Here is a 24,884-nt window from a genome sequence, read left to right as displayed (position 1 = left end):
CCCTCCAACTTTCCAACTAAAACTGGTGGACTACATGAAATACATAAGTTACACATTTGGCATTAAAGGCACAAAACGACACAATGTAATGAATATGCAGCTTGTGACTGTGTTTTGAGCATGTGTCCTGGGATGGTCACAATCTAGATCCACCTCTGTTTGCTCCAACCGCAGCCTAACGCGCACATTCTTCGTTACATTACTTCTTAATTGCGGATCTGAGGCTTTAAGGCGCCACGCAGGGCGCGAATCCAGCTCTGAACCTGTGGGACTTCGCCTTCAGCTGAGGGGAGGGACGGAGACGCGGAGGGCGCAGCATCAGCAGCAACGCGGTCAGAGCGCAGCGGCTTCTCCACAGCATCACCGACACGCACGCGCGCACACACACACACACACACCGAGTCGACCTGAATTATTTTAGCAGCGCAATTATCCCAAACTCCCCGAGGTGTTCGGCAGTCGGGGGGAAAAAAAGCGAAATTAATGAAGAAGGAGGGCGAAGTAAATTGCGCGACCCCGATGTGACAGATGTTGGATGGAAAACTCTGGTTGACTGAAGGCAGACGAGGAAAAAGAAGGAAAGTGTCCTGAGCAGAGATGGTTTTCTGCTGGAGACGGACGATGACTGCGGAATAGGTGGCGGCTTGGATGTGATGTTTCCCCCCACAGAGACCTGCTGAGACTCTGTCCCCTCCCTGAATCACTTACCAGGCTTTTAAGAGTTTTGCCTACTTGTTGGAGAACCTGAGTTACTGTGATGCAGAGGTTTCCTTAAGTGGCTGTGGTTCAACTCGGAGCTTAAGCTGCAGGTTGGTGCATTTGATTGTCAATTTTTGCTTTTTTAATATCATCACTTTAAATATATCAGGATTCACTGAGACTCCTCTTTGCAGTGTTTTTCACTGGGAAGTTTTGTGTTTCTTTGCAGTTGGTTGATATTTCTGTAGTTCTGCTGCTTTTTGCTTTTGTCTGGATAAGATCAGATGTTGGGGTCGTGACCCATTTTGATGGTTTTGTTGTTGTTGTCGTGGTCATATTTTAAACTAAAAGCCCCTAATGCTGCTCTTTAAATTCTATATCACAGCCTTGTGTTGGGACACTAGTGTGGGGTCAGTGTTGACCTATATTAATACTGTTATTAGTCGTTTTGTTTCATCTAATTTAATGAAACATTCTGTTCTGGAAACCTAGAAATAACATCTAGTTCTGACTTTGATATTGTTGCTGAGTTGTTGCTTTGGTAAATGTGTGTTTTTACTGCTGCTGCTGTTTGTGGTGGAGCTGCACTGTGTCCGTGTGAACAGTAATCCTCAGCATAGTTTGTTCCATAAACCTAAAAAGGGCCACAGCAGACTGTGTTTTAACTGTGTTCCAGCAGGATTACAGAAAGCAGTAACTGCAGCCTCATTCCCCCTTCTGGGACACTGTGTGTGTGTGTGTGTGTGTGTGCGCGTGTGTGTGCATGTGTGTGCAGCTCACAGTTTGTCACCCCAAAAATCGGTATTGTTTCCAAGCTTGGCTCATGTTCGGTTTGATTCCCATCTCACCTGCTGTGTGATATAAGCCAGGATCAGCATTTGCAGTAAAGGGCAGTGTGAGGTGAAGTTAGACCAGCAGCAAACTCTTCATCCTCCCCCTCCTCCTCCTCCTCCTCCTGCTTTAATGAGGACACACACATCCTTGCACAGCTCAGGAGGAGCAGATCACCATCAAGGGAGAACCGAGGGTTTTCGCTTGGGATTCTGCCAAATGGGCAATTTAATCAGAGGGCATTTTATTCACAGGAAGTATGTCAGTCTCCTTGTTAGGAGATGATTTATCTGTGCTGTTATACTGGGCAGCTGTTCCTGACTTCAAATGATTTCAGCCTCAGGCAACAAAGTATAACTACGTCCTGTGACCGTACGGCCTCAGTGGTAGAACGTGCATTAAGGCTCCAGGGTGTACGTGTTCTTTGTAGCTATTAAATGCATATTGGCTGACACTAACATAGATGTTTGTCGGTTTATTTCTCTGCATTCTTGTGCCTGTGAGTACGAAAACCAACATTTCTCATCTTTTTAAATTTTAGGAGCATTTTTGCTTCGTTGCAACTACTTATATAGTGTTTTGAGGAGTTGGAATGTAAAATTCAATTACCCCTCATTTACCCTTCAAGAAGTAGTTTCTTGTTCTCAGAAAAGAACAATTTTTCAAACATATTTAAAAGCAATATTGTGCCCTTGGGTTTTTCCCAACAGTAATAGTTGTGACGCTTGTGGATTAAAGAGCTGCGAAGACGTTTTCCAGAACAGAAACAATATCCTCTGTTGACTTTAGCTGAAAAATAACATTTTAGAAACATTTAAAAAGCTCATTGTGCTGTTTGAAGAAATCAGAAAACTGGGTCTCAGCAACTGCGGCCCTGGGAGAGAAGGCGTATCTGAGCTTGGAACAATCCACTGGCACATCCACCTACCACATTTTCCAGTCTTAATAGCTATGAGATTGACATCATTATGTCCAGTACTTTGCCTGTTTTTCCCAATGGAGACATTTGTCAGTTTTCATATGGGCTCTGTAAGTTTTTTGTCTTTTCTGAATCTCAACCAGACCTGCTTTTGAGGGGGTTGCACATGAAAACATCTATGTAGGGCAGAGTCTGTGGGGCCTTTTTGAATTCATCATGCACAACAACACTATTCAAGCGACATCATTTGAAGTCCTTTTGTAGACGAATATAAAGATGTAATATTCACGGCCAGTAGAGAAATGTAGCCAGGCCATGAATGGAGAGCTGAATGCCATTTGCCTGGAGCTTGTGTCAGCAGCAGCCTTGTTAAAAAATAAATCTTTATATTGGTTAGGTTCTCTTATGCTTCATGTTTTCTTTCATGTAGTGTTGTGTCTTTCCATTTAGATTTTCTGAGCTTCCTGCCTGACACAAGTGTCTTGGCAACAAAAATCGAATTTTGAGCTAATTTAATTTGGAAAGTACGGAAACACTTGGCCTATTTTGTGCCGTCCTTCCCAGAAAAAAGCTTCGCAATAAATCAACCAACTCAATTTAACCACCTGACCTGACTCAGGCTATCTGCTTCAGATGACAGCTCTGAGGAAACTTGGATGTATTAGGGAGGAAAAGGAGCAAAACCGTTCCCCTCACCGTTCTCAGTTTTTTTAAATATACGTGTTCATGCCTGGTTTGAGTCGATTTTCCACGGTTGTGTTTTGAATACAATTTGTAATGAGATTTACCATAGGACTATATGTTAATACATCAATATTTTAGACCTATTGGAAAATAGGGACCTGCTCCCCCTTTACACTGAACCACATAGGGAGACCGAGCAGCTTGTTCACATTATCAGAAGATACAGCAGCTCCTTTACTTTCTGGACAATGTGGCCTAATTGGTTAATTTTCCCAGCCCTGTTTTTAAGGACTTAAACTAATCACAAAAATGATGGCATTCATTTCCCCAGTAACTGTTTCCCACGAAGCCGTAGCCTCAGTGCCATCACTGCCCCCTGTGGCCAGAGAGCATAAGTCATCGACTGCAACTACGCTTGATAAAACTGCCTTTGTATTTAATGGGTTTTTTCTGGTAAATGACCAGTAGAGGTCAACAATAAGCTCACTGCACATTGGACAAGTTGCACAGCTATAAGATATTATCTTTACTGGGAATGTTTTTCAACCAAATGCAGTAAATATAAGAAGAAATGTGTGTGTACAAATAAGTGCAATGCCACAAATGTCTCTGAGGACAAAGATTACAAAAATGCGTCTTTATCCATATTTGTACATTTCACTGCATCAAGGTTGCAGCTGTAGAAACCATTCAGCCTTTAGATATTCTCGAGCATATAGACGTCCTTAACAACCCACGCACGATCAGCTCTCACTAGTATTAGAATCATCACTTCCTGTCCAGAAAAGGAGCTGACAATGCAAATAAAGCTATCGTAGTGACAGGAGGAAGTTGGGACCTCTCTGTCTGTCCATTTTCTACACCCATTTAGCCGAGGGAGGGTTGGAGCCTGTTTAGCGCTCAGTGGCCAAGAAGACTTCTCGGAGAGGTGGGCAGTTCTTCACAGGGCTTCAATCAGAACCAGGTCCGTATAATCAGTGGCGGCACCAGAAAATTGTGGCCGAGGAAGTTGGGGAGAGCTTCATTAGTACTAGGACCTAAATAAGACATCAACACACATCAGTCTTCCTACTAATGCCATTTATACTGTCCTATAGTAAATGTGTACGAACTCATCGTGGAAAAAGCTGCTGTTTCACTGTGGATCTTTTATACGGCAGCTGTCAGTTTATAAAACTGCAGCGAGGACACAGATATAAGCAGGTGACAGAGTCGCATAGCTTCTCTGCTGCTGCTGTTCTGCCGAAAGAAAGAAAGCAGACACATTAACCTCTGCTGGCAGACGCAGAGGGCTCACACCGCACTAACCCAAAGCATATAGCTTATTATCTATTATTCTGAATATGGCTGGGGGCGTGGCCCTAACATTTGATGGGTCACCCCAGGTGCCTGAAGCTGAAATACATCACTGCCATTACAAATAGACAGAAGTTTATTGTTTCATACATTTAAGGTGGTTTTATATGTTTTAAATTTTGTAGCAGTTGCAAATGTTTATTATTATTCGCTCATGATACATATTTGTCATTTGTGACACTTAACTCACACTATTAGCTTATTAATACACAGTTTATTATTTTCAACAAGGTTTTTAACTCATTTTCCAAAAGCACCCTATTTTGAGCATGTGCCCCAGTTGGGTCACCACAGTAAAAATATTCATACCACATATACAGTATGCTGGTATAGTAGTGGTCAAAAAGAAACCACATAAGCTGGAACACGTGAACCATCACAGTGGGTGGTTTAAAAAACGTACCGTACTCACTAGTTACAGACACAATAGTCTCTGTTGTTTTTTTTTTTTTTTTTTTGCAAATAATCTAAATCTCTCTTCCTCTGATTTTCCCTGTTTCCACTGCTACTCACCTCCACCTTCCTCTTAGCTGTAGGCCACAGTTTTCCATGGGACTGTATTCATGGAAACATTTTCTATCACAGTGAATTTCCAGCGTCCCTTGTTTTATCGGAACAATAAACCGATCCATAACACAGCCGTGCTAAACTACTTGTTTCCATTCTGCTTAACACACACAGGTGTGTGACGCATGATGCATCGGGCAACCGATGATTCAGTGATCGTCTTAACATTTTTATGGCAGTGAATATGAACTGGAGTTAACCTGACATGATTAAATAGGAGTCAGGGTGGAGACACTTGGGAGTCGTGTTCTGTCCCCTTATACTGTACGAACCAAATACTTTTAGTTACTTTAAACACATCATCGCTGTGCAGGATTTGGAACAGCTATGTAAGTTTGCCCGTGTAAAATATCTAAGTGTTTAAAGAGATTAAGTCACTGAGGTAACTTGATGTTTTATATTGAAAATATTGAATCCAAAAGGCCTCTGACTGTGCCTGAGCATGTCACCCTCAGGGTGGCAAAATGCCTGGGCCTTCTGCCTCCGATTACTACTTTACTAGATAATGTTATGTTACTTTTGCAGTCGTGTAAAAAAAAAACTGCAAACCTTTATGTTGGAACTTTAATGTCTGCTATAAATTAGGACAACAAATGGAGGAGAGAAGTTCAGAAACTGCTCAAAGACACTAACTCTGGCTCAGTCTGGAAGCAGGTGGGTTTGTGGATTGGCTGCGTCAGATTAGCAAGCCGGGCCGATAAGTGTGCCAGAGAGGCAAAGCTCCACCTGCTCACCAGTGAGACCAGATTATGGAGCTGATCACATTTCTGTCAAATTACAGAAGTGATTTCTACTTTTTTTCTCTGTGATGCTCCTGTTTCATCTTGTATCACTTACTGCTTCTTTTCTCCTGTTTTAAACAATTTTACCATTTACCCTTCATTTCCCTCCGTTATCTTCTTCTTATGTTACCTTTCAATTCCTCACCATCTCTCTCTCTTTATTGCGTTTCTTCCAACTTTATTTTTTCCATCGCTGTCTTTGTGTCCCTTTTCACCTTCTTTGTTTTCTCCTCTTTTTTCTCTAAATTGTTTTTCTTCTGTTTCTCATTATACCCCCCCACCCCTACCCCCCCTTTTCACCTCATTGCGCTCATTGTTCCTTTCAGTGGTCTGAAAAATCAACTCTACCTTTGTTTTTTCATCCTGTCTCCTGGCTAAACTGCAAAAGCAAATGTGTTTTTGCAAAAATGGAATCACTGCTGTAGCTCACTTGGTGAGGCATGAACCACGGAGTCAGTGGTTCGATCCCTGGCTATGTATGAAAGTGTCCTTGTAATTGATGTGTGAGCGTGAATAATAATAATAATAATAATAATACTACATTTTATTTATAGGCTTTCTCAACACTCAAGGTCACCATACAAGGTCACCTTATTAGATAAAGCAACAAACAGATTAACGATAGTAGCATATAAGAAGAACCAACATAAATGAAACAGTTGAAAAAGAAGAATGTTTTTATTATTGATTTTAGGTGGAATAGGCAAGATTTTTAGTTTTCAGATGAGATTTGCACACGGGGAGAGAGTCTATGGATCAAAGGTCTGATGGGAGGGAATTCCAGAGATGGGGGGCAGAGTGACTGAACGCCTTAGTCCCCATAGAAGACAGGCGACAGGACTTGAACGTGAGAAGTAAAATCTTATAGTTAATGTGGAGATGGACCGGGGGCCATTGTAGTTGTCAGAGGATGGGGGTAGGATGATCTGTGAACGGAGCTCTATTGAGAATACGAGCAGCCGAATTCTGGACCAGCTGAAGTTTACGGACGGATTTCTGAGGCAAACCAAACGAGAGAATTATAACAATCTAAACGGGATATAACTAAAGCATGGACGAGAGTGGCTGTACTGTGGGGAGTAAGTGACGGTCGGAGACGGTTGATTTTACGCAGATGGAAGTACGCAGATTGTGCTATATTACTGACGTGGGCAGAAAATGAGAGGGTACTGTCCAGGATGACACCCAGACCCTTAACCTGAGGGGAGGGTGGGATGTTGGAAGAGTCAAATATACTGAGAAACTATTGGTTTCTCAGTATATCCTGAGATATATATATATATATATATATATATATATATATATATATATATATATATATATATATATATATATATAAATCCTGAGAAGCAACATTGAGAAGATAAAAGTCCTATATAAGCAGCCATTTACAGTTGTCTACATCGTGCAGTTGTGTTGTTGCCTGGAGTTGGTTCCATCAGTGCTTTGATCAAACTAAATCTGTTCCAGTTTGGAAACCCTGTATCATTGGTGATCTCACTTTTAAATCCATGACTCCCCATCATCCCTCAGATGGACACTTATGGACCCAGTCCATTATTCCTGTAAGCTGAGACGACCTCCTTTGTCACATCACATACTGTAGGCGCTGCACTAATTCCCTTTTCTCATTTATTTGTGCTATTATTAATATTGCAGACGGCGCAGTTTGCACGATGTCGAGCAGAATCTTAACTCTCGTTACCCGACACAGAGAGGAGCAGGACTGATGGGAGTGGATCTGTCACCGTGACCCACTTCCACTAGTGGGTGTAAATACCCGTACGTTTTTGTGTCTCTTCCTTACAGACGTGATTACATTTTCACATGCATATAAGGTTTATATATATATAAAACTCAATTGTTAAAGTGGGCAACAAAGAAGAGCAAAACATTTTTAAAAAGGAAGGAAAGAAAATATTATTAAGTAGTTTAGTTACAGGCTAATGCGAGTGACATAAAAATGCATACGGCTGCAAAAGTACCAAACATCACACATACAGCTTTACATACACACAGACACACTGTAAATGATCATAAGCCAGAGAATATAGAAATTGCATTTAAATTAATTCCCTGTCCCTGACAGAACTCATATGAAAAGGGTGAAAACATTTCAAAACAGAGCCATAAAAAAAGTGCAATCTACAACTCAATTCCAAAAAAAGTTGGGACGATGTGTAAAATGTAAAAAAAAAAAACAATGCTTATCTCATCAACCCATATTTTATTCTCAACAGAACACAAAAACACATCGGATGTTGAAACTGAGACATTTTACGGTTTCATGGAAAATATCAGCTTATTTTGAATTTGATGGCAGCAACGCATCTCAAAAAAGTTGCAACAGGGTGATGTTTACCATTGGGTAGCATCCCATCATCTTTTAACAACTGTCTGTAAATGTCTGGGAAGTGAGGAGACCAGTTGCTGGAGTTTTATGAGAGGAATGTTGTCCCATTCTTGTCTGATGCAGGACTCTAGCTGCTCAACAGTTCTGGGCCTTTATTGCTGGATTTTTTGTTTTATGATGCACCAAATGTTTTCTATTGGTGAAAGGTCTGGACTGCAGGCAACACATTGATTCATCTGACCACAGAAGAGTTTTTCATTTGCCTCAGTCCATTTTAAATGAGCTCTGACACAGAGAATACGGCAGCGTTTCTGGATCGTGTTCACATGCGGCTTCTTCTTTGCATCATACAGCTTTAACTTACAAGTCTTTACAATTTTACATTGAGGAGCATTTTTCCATCTATAAATTCCAGAGGCTCTGTCTCCCTGAAATTCTCTTTTTATACCAAGTCAGTATGTTACTGACCTGTTGCCAATGAACCTAGTTAGTTGTGAAATGCTCCTTTTTGAGAGGTGTTGCTGCCATCAAATTCAAAATGAGCTCATATTTTCCATGAAATGGTAAAATGTCTCAGTTTCAAGTTGTTTATGTTCTATTGTGAATAAAACATGTGTTTTTGAGATTTGCAAATCATTGCATTCTGTTTTTTTGTAGGTTTCACAGATCACACAACTTCTTTGCTATTGGGTTGTACTGTATTTCAAGACAACCTTATAATAAATTGTATGCCACTGTCACAGGGGGACATCAAATCCGTCCCCATCTACTTTTTTTTTTTTTTTTACCTTCACTCTGTCTGAAAATTAAGTGTGTAGAGATTGTTTAATGTGGATATGAATTATGTAGACCTTATATTAGTCCACCACAAACTGGATTATGTGATAACAACTGATGCTCACTTTTTACCTGCTCGCCCATCTCCACATACAGACACTACCAAGCTGTTTATTCCTGCAAATGGGATCATGGTCACAGTTTGTAAAATTATAAAAGCACAACATTTACTAATGCAACTGAGTCATAATGAAGTACTGGGGTTGACAGTAGGTGTAGAAAGTGAGTTGCAGACTCCGGACAGTCTGGCAAGAAAATCACTTGGGTTAAGCTTAGATAAGGTGATTTGGTTGAATGTAAATGGTGAGTATAAGACCAGATTGATTCCTAACCTTTACCACAAAAGCTTTAACAAAGTTATTGTCAGTACAAGTGTAAACTAATCTGTAAGATCTGATATAATCGAAAATGTTGTCTGTAATCATTTTATTGATGTGTTTAACGTCTAGATATTTGTAAGTTAATGGAAACAGAAATCAAAAATGTTTTTATCACATGGACGATAGAAACAATAAGTGAATGGTCTCTGTGTGGCTCTGTCCAATGACAGCTGGGAGCTAATCCCAGCTTCCTTAAACAGGATGAGCAGTATAGATAATGGATGGTTGGAGAATCCGCTCATTGTTATCAATTCATTAATAATTATTGTGAGTCCAAAATTGTTTTTTTACTGCGGTAAATTAGTCAAATACAAATGTCATTTTTGGGACACAGGGTTGAAGAACAGTTTGAATTTAATTGTATGATTATCATGGACAATATGACCTCTGCACTGTTTGCCACAGTATAACAGAAATGATAACTCAGAAATGCTTAAACAATCTGAATAAAATAAAAACAATGAAGCCTTTATGCATTTTTGTGATTAATATACAGTAGTTTGACCAGTTCAGATTACATTACATTTAGTCATTTGACAGACACTTTTATCCAAAGCGACTTACAAGTGAGGCACAAGACACCATGACGCTAAGTTAAGGAGAAAAGCATTTCTAGAGATGCAAGTGCAAGAAAGAACAGATTAAAAAAAAAAAAAAGATTTATATGCATAGGAAGTTAAAGAAGAGTTTTGTTTTCAGCACTTTTGTGAATACTGGGAGTGGAAGAATCTGGAAGGATCAGGACATTAGCAGTTTGCTAATTATTAACAACATTAATTATATTATTTAAACAAACAACACAATGATTATAAATTCTATTATTTGCAATAATTATTGTACAATCTGTAGATTTCAAGAAGAGCAGATTATAAAAAATCATTACCATTAGTGAAACCATGTGTCCCTTTACTGCAGATGCGGTTCTGTTTGTAATTTACTGTGAAAGGTGAAGTGAATTACAGGAGTCGACCTCACTAACATTACAACTCATCCCCACTAAAAAGATGATGTCAACTCCTGCTGAATCATTTTGTCTTCACCTTGCAATACAGGAGGGTGTATTGCTGTATTATTGACTCCGGCCTGAGTTGTTACTCCTCACCGTGACGCTCACTAACTCCTTTTGTGAAACGAAAACTTCTCCCATTCCTTCCTTTGTATTTCTTTACTTAACCTAAATGCAGCTCTTGACATGAACTTGTTTACAAATCCTTCCCCTGACAAACCCACGGGGGGAAAGACCAGGAGACTTTTGTTTTCCTGCTCCGCTTCTGCCAGCAAACCTTTTAATATTTGCTGCTTGCATGCAGGAGGTCCCAGGGGCTGTCACACTGCAGCAGGTGCCAGAAGCACAGAAAACACAAGCACACACTGCGACTCTCACCAGCACCATCACCACCACACGACAAAAATCACTCACAAAATGTGCAGAGACACAAGCTCCACGCTCGGTGATCCCCTGCACTGTTGTTTTGTTCCAGCCGCTCTAATTGGGGATTTGAGCCAGGCTCTTGTCTTCCTCACAGTGACAAGCTAAAAATAGCACTTTGACGAGTGTCGGAAAACCCAGCTGGGCTCAGACTGTGCATTCTCTGTCAGATGGACCGTTTGGCACGGACACGTATGCTTGGGGCATCCAAACTCAGAAGGAAACAGAGTGTCATAACGTGGCCCGTATGAGGTCGTGTTCCTGTTTAATGCACCTGTTGCAACGGATGAGTTCACCTCAAGTCTCAAGCTCAGAAGCTGCACACACACACACACACACACACACACACACACTGTCTGTATCAGTTCACATTTTGCTGCAGGCACAAGTTGAAACTTAAAGAGCTGAGCTTAGACAGGAGTCTGATGAAGTCATGACACGAGTGAGAAGGAGAGTTCACACAAAAAAAAAATCTTTCCTCGTCTTTGCTTCAGGCCACATAGCAGCAGGTTAATGGTGTTCGTTATCGTTGAGTGTGGGACGAAAGTTGGGTTTGATTCTGCCCTTGTTAGCGGTTTAGTGAATAAGACGAATGTTAAAAATGTCCCAACTTGAGCGGAGTTGATGAATCGAGTATTTGGGGTTAAGAATCATAAAGAGCAAACGCATGCAACACAACCGGAAAGACTAAATCCGCAGCTGTGTTCGCTCACCGAAGAAAGTCCTAATGTTAACACAGGGTGGCAACTGGCCACAGATTGATGTAAGGCGATAAGGACCCGGGTGGAGAGACTTGATGAGTTTTGTGTGATGACAGAGCAGAGAGGGCAAACTGAGCACAGTCAGGGGGAGATGACTTGTTTCAATGAATTAAGCGACAGTGGGACTAGGTCCAAAAAGACTGCTTCAGTTCTGCCACAGGATTGTCTGAGGAGAGGTAACATCCCACTGTCTCTCAAATTGTTTGCATTTTGGCATCGTGACGGTTTATTAGGTTATAGACAGTCATTAGCTTGGCTTGAGGAGGGTGAATGCTTTTGTCTGACATTAAATGGTAGGTACATATTGGTCACTCACATTCTCCAGACTCTGGTCAGACTTGGACTAAGGAAGCAAATCCGACCAGATGGAGAGACCTTCCTGTACTTTATTACTAAATGGAATTAGAATTGATCACTGAAATTGATGTATGATATAAAAGAAGCAGGAAGTAGCATTTAGCTTCTATTAAAAACTAAAGTGGTGCAGCATTGTGCAATTATATAGTACATTTTGAAAGAAACTATTATCACAAGAAATCTGCTCTAGACATTGTTAGTCAGTGTATTGTTGGGTTAAAATACACAAACAACATCGTCTATCAATATCAAACTGAACAGAAACTTCTTCCTATAATCACTTTGTAGAATATGGGCCGTAACATACCAAGCTGTTAGTATGCGCCATAGTACAGACCTAGTTTTTGCTGTGTCTCCTATATCGTTGGCAGATTTTCTCCTTCCTCTCCTTTCATGTAGGCACATAATGTACTAGTTGACCTGTGGCTAGAAGCTTTTGCGGTGTGTTCAAGTACCTCTTTTTTGGACAGACTCACTCGTAGTTATCAGTAACAACCAAACACTCAAGTCGTCATCGTATTTGAAAATAGAACTATTTTTATCTCAACATTATCATATTAGGAAGTGTTTATATTTTAGTGTTTTATTTTTCTTCCTTTGTTGCTTGATATTTGTTGGTCTAATTTCTGATTAATCTTGGAATTTCAAGCCTGTAATTTAAATCCTGTTTGAACTTGAAAACCTAGGTATCATAGTGGAAGCTACATTGGCAGTAATTGCACAAAGATGGTTATAATAACCAATAACTAAAAATGAGTCTGATCTGTATTATGCCCCCAGAGGGGTCACGCGTTCTGTTTCTCCGTGACTGACTGTTGTTCGCTCCCATTTCAAACTGCGTCATTAATAGAAACAACAAGTGGCTGTGCCCAACAGAAAATAGTTACCATAATTACCACTGTAAGGTGACACTTACGCAGCTACAATCCACACAGGGTGAGAAATAGATGCCCAAACTACAAATGCATACATTTCCTGATTTTGCAATTTGACCGACAGCATCTATCGTGGCCGTGACTCTAGGGTTGCGACCTTTGGCTGTGGACTGTAGCTGTTTATGATGCGTTCGGAGACACAGAGGAGGAGTGATCGTGACCCCTGATTGGCTGGAAGGGCTCAGCAACTGACAGCTCACCCGGCTGAGATACCCCACACCTGCCATTCTCTGTCTCTCACAAGAAGGTTCATGGGGGAGAGGAGGGGTCAGCATATTTAAATGGTGAACCCCACCCATGTGTTACACAAAGGTTAGGTTCTTCCAGTGCTAAACAGCCGAGATTTGTTGCAGGTGGTCACACTGTTTATTTGTGATAGATTTTTTTTATCCTATACGGAGTCTAAGAAGTCTAATAGAGATAGGAGACAAAAGAGGAACAATAAAAGTCAACAATATCTAATACATTAAAATGAAGTACTGTAACTATTGTTTTACTAAAGCTACGGTAAAACGTCCCACTAGTTGCAGCCAAACATTTGATAAAAGCCGTGTTTGGTGTGTGCACGGCGCGTCTGCTCTCTGAGATTTCAGTCTAGCACGAGTCCTGGGAATCTTAAAGCACAAGTGTTGGGTCGTGACTCAGCGCTCCCAGTCAGCCAGCCAGTATAAGAGCAGGCATGAGACAAAGTCTGTGTAGCTCTGGGACTGTCGACAGCTCTGCCACTCAGAGACGAGGCTGCAGCGAGGACGCGTCCACACTCTGGAATCTGTCTGATGGTGGAGAGCATAAAGCTGCTGCTGCTGCTGCTGCTGCAGGTTACACTCACTCCAGCATTTGGTAAATTATTTTGGATAGTTTTTGCTGGGTTTTTTGAAGTACATGTACCTTAGCATATCTGCATGATATGGAACTTTGCTGTGCGAGTGCTGTCAGTTAAGTCTTCTGTGCATTTGTGGGAAATTGTATGTGTTGCATTAAGAATAAGTGTTGCTTTTCTGGGTTCAGTAGCTTTGTTGCATATACAAGCAGATCTGAGTGGAAGTTGTTGGAGAGGAAATACATAATTTATTTCACAGACTTTCTCACCATTGGCAAGGCCAGACACTGGTAGGATAATGTAATTATGCGATATTTCACTGTGCAGTGTTTTACATCAGCGGGCCTCTTTTCATCCACAACAAGTTGCTTGTAAACTTTATTATTATCATCAATAATGTTGCATAATGTCAGATTCATGCTTTAGAGTTTAAAGTCATTTTGAACATTTTTTTACTTAGTGGCATCGACTTTTGTTAATTATTACCCTAAAATATTACCCTGATTCTAAATGTCCATTAGTCACAATCATTTTAATATATAGTATTTCAATCTAAAAACACTATATAGGTTATATGTCTCGGACACTGACACTATAGGTGAAATACAGCAAGTGTTTAATAAGCTGGTCAGTCCTGATTTTCAGATGTACAATTTCCCAAAATGCCTTCCATTCATGTTTGGAATTAAGACGATAAGCTTTCATTTTGTTAGATTTGTAAACATATCCCAAATAAAATGCATGGATTCTTTTGGAAGGGTTAGAAACGATTATACAGATTCTGTTTCTGGACTGTGTCATTGCCCTAAAACTCTACACACAAAAATAATGATAAATTTATGACGCAGTAAATTTCAGGGCCAAATGCTTACAGGCTGCACAGGATACAACAATCCATCTGTAGATGTGCGATTTGAAAAAAAACTATATTAAACAGAATAAAACATAGAATAAATAAATAATCAATGGACTTACTGAACCAAAAAAAAACCTATTCACCCCCTGGATGTTTTCTTTAAAAGATAACTTTGACTTTAATTTAATAAACAAATTACAATGGAAGACAAAGTATCACGATTAGTTAAATGGAAATCAACTGAGTGCAGTGAATTAATAATTGTAGTATAAATACACCTGTAGCTAGAAGATCCAGTTACAGGCGTAACAATATCGTGGCCCAAATCTACATCATGAGGACATAAAGACAACTCAGTGAAAACGTTATTGAAGTCAGGGGAAGGTTGCAACCTGATCGCCGGTGCCAGTGATGGTTTAGGAGAGTTTTTTTATATTTAATGTTGTTTTTTTTTTAATATTCTCACATCAATCACAAGTTTACTGTGATTCATACAGTAATTCAGAGGAAGGAAGGAAGTAAAGAGAGGAAAACGTTATCGACATTTACATTTCTGATATGTATCGTTTTAACGACATAATGAATGATTTGGTTTATAAGCCTGTTGCTGGCAGACTCTAATTGGCCTAAATCGAGATGCTTCACGAAGTTCCTATGCCACCGAGGCCTCGTCGGCACTATCACAGCTTCGCACAGGAGGCTCGACGCGCTCATTTTGCTTTTCAGATCAGATGTGTACACGTCCATGGGTGTTAAAGTGCTGCTTTCCAGCTGTTAGACGGATGAAATGTGCAGATAAAAAGTTACACGTATTCTTCGATAATCTAAACCTAAGTAGGGATTTAGTTGTCTGGGACACAGACATGCAGGCTGAACTTAGCAGCTGCGACGTCTGCCTCATGCTGACACACACTCTTGACCAATATGTGCATTTTTTGTTGTGTTCACATATCAAATAATAAACCTAAAGGGAGCATGTAAAATGACACGTCACTGACAGGTGTAGATTAAGTGTGACTGAGTCATCAGAGACTAGAAAACCTTTGTCTCGCCTTAATTTAAATGCCACATTGGAACTCTGGTCATTGTCTTTCGTGAGACCAGCTGATACAAATAATAATTTAAAATGCAGAGCAGGAGACTGTGTTCAGAAAGTTTTATTTGTTCTGGTTTTCAGTTGGTATGCCCTGGTTTCCTGTTAGCAGGGACACTTAAAAGTTGGAGGATGAACTAGTTTAACAATTTTCTTATGTTTATTCTAGTGTGGAGAAGCTGTTGGACTGACAGCACACAGGCTCATTCAGTTCAGTTTGTGGTATGACAATGTGCAATGTTGTTAAGATTTGTTTTTCTGTTTCTCTGTTAAACCCAGGCCACTTTAAAGAGCATGTTACTGACAGAGCCACATCTCCACAGAGGACTTAACTCGAACCTGATTCCAACTTGACTGCCACTGGGTATGAAAATCTGCACTCTGAGACTGAAATGGTGAGTTTAAACTAAAAAAAACTGGCAATTGAAAATGTCTCATTTTTGGGATTTAACTGTACATTTCTTGGAAAAACATTAATGTATTTCTGGGTCTGAGCTAATGTTTTTATCCATGCATCTCTCCTCAGGCTGGAGGTAAGATGTATGTGGAGTCAGTCGTCCGATGGGGGGCGTGGAGCATCGTGCTCCAGTTTGGACTGGGAGTTTCTGCGGGAAGCTGTCCTCCACGCTGTGTCTGTCGAACGGAGGTGAAAGAAGTGATCTGCTCTGGCAAACATTTGAACTCGGTGCCGGAGGGCTTTTCCGGTGATGCCAGGCGTTTGGATTTATCGCAAAATAAGATTAAGACAGTGGGCCGCCGCCAGTTCTCAGGCCTCCCACAACTTCAAGAGTTGGATCTCAGTGATAATATAATCTCCATGATTGAGGTGGAGGCTTTCCAGGGGCTACAGAGTCTCCGGACACTTCGGATTAAAAATAACCGTCTCAAGATTATGCCAGTTGGGGTGTTTTCTGGCCTTTCCGGTCTACGCTTTCTGGATTTAAGTCAGAATGAGATTCTAGTCTTCCTGGACTATACATTCAAAGAAATGGTGAACCTGCAAGTGCTGGAAGCTGGGGAGAATGACCTGGTGTTCATCTCACAGAGAGCTTTCTTCGGTCTTCAGAATCTGCAAGAGCTCAACTTAGATCGTAGCAACCTGACCTCAATTCCCTCTGAGGCATTGTCCCAGCTCCAGAGCCTCACTCGTCTTCGCATACTGCGCCTCACCACAATTTCTACACTGCCCAACAACGCTTTCCGACGGCTCCACCGTCTGCGCAGCCTCCTGATTGCAAACTGGCGATCACTAGACACTGTGGCAAGCAACAGCCTGATTGGTCTTAATCTGACCTCCCTTGTTATCAGCAACTGCAACCTAAGTGTAGTTCCTTACTCAGCACTTCGCCACCTGGTCTATCTGCGCTTCCTGGACCTGTCCTACAACCCCATTACTGTTATCCAAAGTAATCTGCTTGGGGACCTCTTGAGACTCCAAGAGTTACACCTAGCAGGGGGGAGCCTGCTACGAATAGAGCCCGGGGCCTTTAGGGGCCTGGCCTTCTTTCGCATGCTTAATGTGACATCTAATCAGCTCGCCACGCTGGAAGAGAGTGTCTTCCACTCAGTGGGGAACCTTCAGGTGTTGCGATTGGATGGGAATCCCCTAGCATGTGACTGCCGGCTTCTCTGGGTTGTTCGCCGCAGACTGCGTCTGAACTTTGATGGACATCAGCCCACTTGTTTGTCTCCTGATGCAGTGAGGCAGCGTGAATTCAGAGACTTTTCTGAGAAGGAGCTCCCAAGGCTGTTTACCTGCCGCCCAGCTCGCGTGAAAGACAGTAGGCCACAGGAGGCAAGAGTAGAAGAGGGCACAACGGTTCTCTTCTCTTGTGAAGCTGATGGGGATCCATTGCCATCCATCACCTGGATCTCATCTCATAAGAACGTGGTTTCTCCAACCGGACGAGTCCGAATTTTGCCAAATGGCACTCTAGAGGTGCGTTATGCCCAAATTCAGGACAGTGGTACATATCAATGCTTGGCGGGTAATGCAGCTGGCAATGACAGTCGGACTGTCGGACTGTATGTGAAGGGACTCCCACATAATCGAACTATGCCTTTCTTCACAGAGAAGGGCTGGGTAGAGCCTTCAAACACCCAAGCCGCCAACTCCTCAGCTCAAATGGCCAAGCCATATCCATTTGACGCAAAGACTCTGATCATCGCCACCACCATGGGCTTCTTGTCTTTTCTCAGCTCAGTGGCCATCTGTTTTGTCTTCATGTTTTTCTGGAGTCAGAGCAAAGGTCAGATAAAGCACACAGCAACTATTGACTTTGTTCCCCGGTCTTCAATGGGTGGAGGTGGAGGAGATGGTGGTGACGGTGGCAGGTTCACCATGAAACTTATCTAAAGCCAAGGAAAAGGTCAAAGAGGTCTTCATATTGACTGTGAGTTATTCTGCAATGTGGCAACGCCCATTGGGACACTCAAGGACAGAGACCTCAATTTAAAGGCCCCTTGAGAGGCCTAATTAGTGCCAGTTTGTTGGGCTTGTGCTAGTCCTCTTCTAATTTTAGAGCTGCACATTACATCTCAGCACCCACTTGGCTGTGTTATCTAACTAATGAATATCTCATGATCCCGGAATAGAAAGATGTTAACAGATTGTAGGCAGAGCTGTCTCGTGGTTGCTGTGCATTTGTTTTCAACACCTTGTAATTTTAAAACAGGCAATGACCACTTACCTAGCAAAGGTTTCATTTTGTAAATTGATAGTGGTAAATCAGATTTGGGGATTAACACACAACGGCACTTGGGATTTCACACAATTTTCTGCTTTGTCAAAACATAGGAGGTGCTCGTTTCTTCACCCATGTTGTACAAACGTGCTCAGCTTTATGTCTTCACTTGCCAATACACACCAAGTAAACACTTGTCCCTCGGGGTTGCTGTTTATGCTCACATAGGGGATCACATCGAGGAGTTTATTTGCGCAATGGTTTTAAAATATTTAACATGTGGATGTGTGACTATGAAGCTTTTGGTAATTGCAACTCATGTAAGGAACTGACCAGCCAAATAATGTCTCAACCCTATGATTAAGGTTAGAAGATTTGGGAATTTCGTAGCATGTCTCAGGTGTGCTGAACTGGAAATGTGCTTTCTGCTACCGTCTGAGTAGTGCTTCTCTTAAATGTAGCGGCGATAGCATATCATACTGTACATAGGGCTGTTGTCAGGTTCAAATTGGATCACTTTTTTTTTTTTTTTTTTTGGTACTTTAGCATGTAATTACATTAGAATACTCTAGTTTCACCAGATGCAATGATTTCTCCTTTTTTATATTTAAGAAACATTGTTTTTTATTTTTATTTTTTAATCCACACAATATACTGAAATGTACGTGCCTCAGTAACATTCTCACCGTCGACAGAGAGAATGCTCACCTGATCACCGCTATTATGTAAAGATTTAGGTCAAGGACGTTTGTGTGCATAGGGTTTAGTCTGTCATTTTTTCTTGTTCTGGGGATTAGCGTCACTCAAATATGCCACTCTTGTGTACAGTACAAACTTAACTGTGTGCACATAGCAATGCTTTATTACACCGGGAAAAGTATCAATGTAATTCATGCACACTTACAGCATCGACAGGTTTTAGTTTTTTTTTTTTCATTGTATGTCATTAAATGCCTATATTTAAATCTGTCTTGTGTGGATGCAATTTCTTGAGTCGTTTCATGTAAAATATTTTGGAATGTCATCAAGTGGAGGGTGGGGGGGGGGGAACCTAAATCCAATCATCTTAAAACCAAATCTCTCAGTGGGTCTTCATCCAAAATGACTATTGTTGGAGAAATTGGCAAGAGAGGGAAACATTTGCTTGCATAACCAAAGCACTTAATCTCTGTGTCGTGAGTCTATCGAGGACTTTGGGTTTTAAATTGAGGGGGAAAGTGGCATTGTCGTCTCTTTGTAAGACAAAAAAAGTTACAGCTGGCAGACAAGTAAACACATATAGTATAGGCTTGTGTGTTCAGAGGAAATACCAACGTGGCTGCATTCTCTCAGACACTTACTGGCACTACCTTTTCCCACGCTGCATATTCTTCACTGCTGACTCCAAGACAGAATGTAGCGCTCGAGCATGATGAGCCGAACATTAACCGCAGAATTGCCCTCACTTCACCTTAGTACAGTTAAGAGACTTTCAGTGCTCTGAGTGGATTTACTGGACGGCAGACCATTTTGTCCGTCTCATGCTGTTGCCGAGAATAACCCAGAAATCAAGAAAAAACAAAACAAAACTGATAATCACGTGTATGAGCAGAGATTTAAAGCCTTGTGGATTACCTCTGCATGTCTCAATCTGTTATATAGGTCTTTCTGGCGAGTGCTACCCTCCGGCCCAGCTTGGCCTGTCATATCTATTTTAATACAACTATTTGCTCCCTTTGGACCAAAAAACCAAAGGGGCAGATTAAAGTGGTGTTTGTACACCACATGCACACGTGGTGTGTGCAAGCCAATCATGTTCAAGAACCACATGGTCATCATTGCTTATGCTGTCAGGTTAGTTTCAGGCTCCTCAAAGAAAGAGACATACAACACATTTCTCTGCTGAAGTTGCCACAGCGGATGATTTGTCCGCATGTTAATTTGGCACAGTTTATACGCCGTATTCCCTTCCTGACACAACCCTCTCCAATTTGTACCGGGCTTGGGACCGGCACTACACGGAATGGGCAGTTGGGGATTTGGTGTCTTGCCCAGGGACACTTCAACATGAGGTCTGGAAGAGCAGGGCGTGAACCCCCTCACACTATGGTCCACAAACTGAGCCACTGGCTGAGAGTGTTAATCAGGGGCGTAAATGATTAGATCAATTCAACTACCTGCTGCTAACAGACAAAGTGACAAAGCTGAATCTCCATTGGATCTTGAAACAACCCCGTCTCCTAAAAATGATGTTCTTATACAACTGCACACACGATTACATTTTCCTGAGAAACGTATATTCAACCAAATTATGTTTCCTGTGAACATAATAAGAATATGTTGACATGTAGCGTAAATGGTGAGTTGCAAATATGTTGATACTGAATATATCAATAAATCTGGTTGGTTTTCTTTGAAATCACATATGAGGACTTGTATGCTAGGTTGGACACTAAAGAGGGAGAGGTGGATTTGTACAGGTTGGCCAGAAAAAGAGATAGAGATGGAAAGGATGTGCAGCAGGTTAGTGTGATTAAAGATAAGGATGGAAATGTATTGACAGGTGCCAGGAGTGTGATAGGAAGATGGAAGGAGTACTTTGAAGAGTTGATGAACGAGGAAAATGAAAGGGAACGAAGAGTAGAAGAGGTGACTGTTGTGGAGCAGGAAGTAGCAAAGATTAGTAAGAGTGAAGTGAGGAGGACATTGAAGAGGATGAAGAGTGGAAAGGCAGTTGGTCCTGATGACAAACCTGTGGAGGTATGGAAGTGTCTAGGAGAGGTGGCAGTAGAGTTTTTGACTAGTTTGTTTAACAAGATCTTGGAGAGTGAGAGGATGCCAGAGGACTGGAGGAAAAGTGTACTGGTACCAATTTTTAAGAACAAGGGAGATGTGCAGAGCTGTGGCAACTACAGAGGAATAAAGCTGATGAGTCACACAATGAAGTTGTGGGAAAGAGTAGTGGAAGCTCGGCTAAGGGCAGAGGTGAGTATTTGTGAGCAGCAATATGGTTTCATGCCTAGAAAGAGTACAACAGATGCAGTATTTGCTTTGAGGACGCTGATGGAGAAGTACAGAGAGGGTCATAGGGAGTTGCATTGTGTCTTCGTAGATTTAGAAAAAGCGTATGACAGGGTGCCGAGAGAGGAGCTGTGGTATTGTATGAGGACGTCTGGAGTGGCAGAGAAGTATGTTAGAGTGTTGCAGGACATGTATGAGAGCTGTAAGACAGTGGTGAGGTGTGCTGTAGGTGTGACAGAGGAGTTCAAGGTGGAGGTGGGTCTGCATCAAGGATCGGCTTTGAGCCCCTTCTTGTTTGCTCTGGTGATGGACAGACTGACAGGTGAGGTTAGACAAGAATCTCCCTGGACTATGATGTTTGCAGATGACATTGTTATTTGTAGTGAGAGCAGGGAGCAGGTGGAGGAAAATCTAGAGAGGTGGAGGTCTGCTCTGGAAAACAGAGGAATGAAGCTTAGCCGCAGCAAGACAGAATACATGTGTGTCAATGAGAGGGACCCAGGTGGAACGGTGAGGTTACAGGGAGCAGAGGTGAAGAAGGTGCAGGACTTTAAGTACTTAGGGTCAACGGTTCAGAGCAACGGTGAGTGTGGAAAAGATGTGAAGAGGCGAGTGCAGGCAGGTTGGAACGGGTGGAGAAAAGTGTCAGGTGTGTTGTGTGATAAAAGAGTATCAGCGAGAATGAAAGGAAAGGTGTTCAAGACGGTGGTGAGACCAGCAATGTTGTTCGGCTTAGAGACAGTGGCACTGAAGAAAAGACAGGAGGCAGAGCTGGAGGTAGCAGAGCTTAAGATGTTGAGGTTCTCTTTGGGAGGGACGAGGATGGACAGGATCAGGAATGAGGACATCAGAGGGACAGATCATGTTAGATGTTTTGGAGATAAAGTCAGAGAGGCCAGATTGAGGTGGTTTGGACATGTTCAGAGGAGAAACTGTGAATATATCGGTAGAAGGATGCTGAGGTTGGAGCTGCCAGGCAGGAGGTCTAGAGGAAGAGGAAAGAGGAGATTTATGGATGTAGTGAGGGAGGACATGAAGTTAGTTGGTGTGAGTGAAGAGGATGCAGAGGATAGAGTTAGATGGAGGCACATGATTCGCTGTGGCGACCCCTGAAAGGGAGCAGCCGAAAGGAAAAGAAGAAGTTTTCTTTGAAATCAACTCTATAAAAGATGTGCATGTTAACTGCTTTGGTTGGTTAGGAGTTTAGTACCAAGCAGTTTTATGGTTGCCGCTCTGCTGCTATTGACCTGGTTTGGACGGAGGATTTACAGCACTTCAGCAAGGAAATCTGCAGTAAAAAAAAGGTTCTTGGGAAGAAAAGAGCAAAGATATAATACTTGACTCGTGACTCTGCAGACTCACTCGTGTTCAGAAAGATTTCTAATCGCGCTTCTGGGGAGACTTCAGACTTTTTCATGTAATCAGACTTTGAGAATCCACTGTTCAATACACAACTTTTATTTTCTGAGATTTCCACTATTTATGGTTGAAAAAACGTCAGTTTTAGCTACATTATGGTGTCAGAGAAACTATGGCTGTTCTCCCTTTTATTAAAGGGTTTATTCTGTGAAAAGTGGCCTTTGTAGACATTTCAGACTCACCTTCTTACTGTTAGGTTGAGTTGCACATTGTGAAACCTGTTGGTTTAACCCTGTCTTCTGTGAATTACTAAATTTAACTGGAGCTGTGCTGGATTCACAGGCAGTTGTCTGGTGTGAATGCTGGGCATCTAAAGCCCGGGTCAGGACACCAAGGTTCACATTCAGAATTCCACCTGTGCTTATGTTTAGCACCGCACAGTACAGTTCAGGAAGGATTCTAGTTAAATGCTGAATACAAACATAGTTTTTCTGATGTTTGTTGTGTCTTTCACTGTGTTGATTGGTAGAATTTTGTGCATTTAGTTCCTGTTAAGTTATGGTTAAGTTATGGTGTGGTCAATTGTTCACTCAGGGATTGTGACAACGATTGTGATACTGTGTGTTACAGTTGGAAATGTGGACCTTCCCTAAGAAAACAATTCTGGGAATCACAATAAGTTTTAATCCCGTAGATTAGAGACACATTTTAGGGAAATTCAACATGGCTTTTAAGACCCTTCACTCTGGACCAATGCGCTTGATTGACATTGTCATACTTTTGATGTGTTGATGTTTCTAAGCCCTGTGGGATTTAAGCCTCGTCTGCCAAGTTCACAAAACGTAGGTGTTCACAGTTCTGAGTCTGTGTTTCACGTCACATATGTTCTCCTGTCCTGTCCCTTGTTTTAAAAACTGATTTCTACCTGCAAATATTCTGAGGGCTTTTCAGGTGCAAGTTGAGTCCTAAGAACTACTCATCCAGTCTTCAGTAGTGTAAACACAAGTAGTGCAAGTACTGCACGTAGAGCAAAAACAACAAATTAAAGGGATTCATTACATTTAACAAGCATGTGCTAATTTGCATATAAATGGCTTGTAACTTTTGCCTAGTGATGGCTCGATTTGGATAAAAGGGAAAAGGCTTTATAAAGTCATTAGAAGGAACAGGATAGTGACTGCACACATATGCACACATTTGAATTATTATTAATTTTAATTTATAAGACAGTTCAAGTTTTTTTTAGGTTTTATTAGAATTTCAAGCCTGACATCTAGTCATGGTGTCCCAGTAATTGCTTTATTCGCTTTTTATTTCTCTGTAGTTATAAATTATTCCATTAGTTCTGGTGAGAGATGTGTTATGGCGCAACTCACGACAATGCATTCAATTTATTTGCAAAGCTAAACACTACAAATCATAACTTCTGCCTAATCCGCACCCTGACATATGAAAACATTTGTTTAGATTTAGGTGATGGATTTGTGAGCTTACAAATGTCAAAAGACTTTAACAGCACATGAGAATTTGCTCAATTGCTCAATCCTTGAGCAAATGTTGAATTTCACAATACATTTTCTAGTTGATTTGTTCAAATCCATCTTGTTTTCCGGTTGACGATTGATTGATTCGGACCACTTAATTAAATGACCGTCCTCTCCGTCCTCTGAAACGTTAACCTTTGAGGGCAAAGACCACACTGGGTGACTTCACTAACAAACCTTCTGCCAGAGACAGCTAATCACTAGTCTGAGCTGCTCAAGGACATGTGGGAACTGGGCTGTAGTGATTCATGAGGCAAACTCATGAGCCTGCAGTGCAAATCCTGCTTTTTGCTGCCATCTAGTGGTTCAAAGTTTCACCCTTAAGCATTGTGAAAATGACATCAGTGCTGACTGAGGTAATGCTCACGGACGGATAATGAGAAAATGGGCCCCTGGGCACAGACAGGTGAAGGGCCCCTCTCTCCTTTTCTTTGTTGTCCTCATGACACTGGAAATTTTACATTTGTCTTAGGAAAGTGTATGTTTGTTTTTGTGATTTTCGTCATTTTGTGCCTGTTTTTAGTTGTTTTGTGTTTGCTTTTGGTTATTTTGTGCCTGTTGTTGGTCCTTTTCTATCTGTTTTTAGTTGAAATTTGTGGTCGATTTGTGATTGTGTCTGCCTTTGGGCATTTTGTATC

General features: G+C 41.5%; 1 protein-coding gene across 2 annotated transcripts; it reads left to right on the top strand.

Annotated features, from left to right (window-relative positions):
• The first annotated feature begins 351 nt into the window (after positions 1-351).
• On the top strand, positions 352-19,312 carry lingo4b (leucine rich repeat and Ig domain containing 4b). 2 transcript variants are annotated; one of them, XM_067511065.1, is made up of 3 exons: positions 352-809; positions 15,939-16,054; positions 16,186-19,312. In XM_067511065.1, exons 2-3 carry the CDS (start codon positions 16,052-16,054, stop codon positions 18,013-18,015), a joined length of 1,833 nt encoding a protein of 610 aa, XP_067367166.1. In that variant the 5' UTR covers positions 352-809; positions 15,939-16,051; the 3' UTR covers positions 18,016-19,312. The 2 variants fall into 2 exon arrangements, with proteins under 2 accessions (XP_067367166.1, XP_067367165.1); XM_067511064.1 differs by lacking the exon at positions 352-809 and adding an exon at positions 13,022-13,730.
• Positions 19,313-24,884: the final 5,572 nt, after the last annotated feature.

This window comes from Channa argus, chromosome 7 (assembly GCF_033026475.1).
Source record: "Channa argus isolate prfri chromosome 7, Channa argus male v1.0, whole genome shotgun sequence".
Lineage (NCBI taxonomy): Eukaryota > Metazoa > Chordata > Actinopteri > Anabantiformes > Channidae > Channa > Channa argus.
This window is presented reverse-complemented; position numbering and strand designations above follow the sequence as displayed.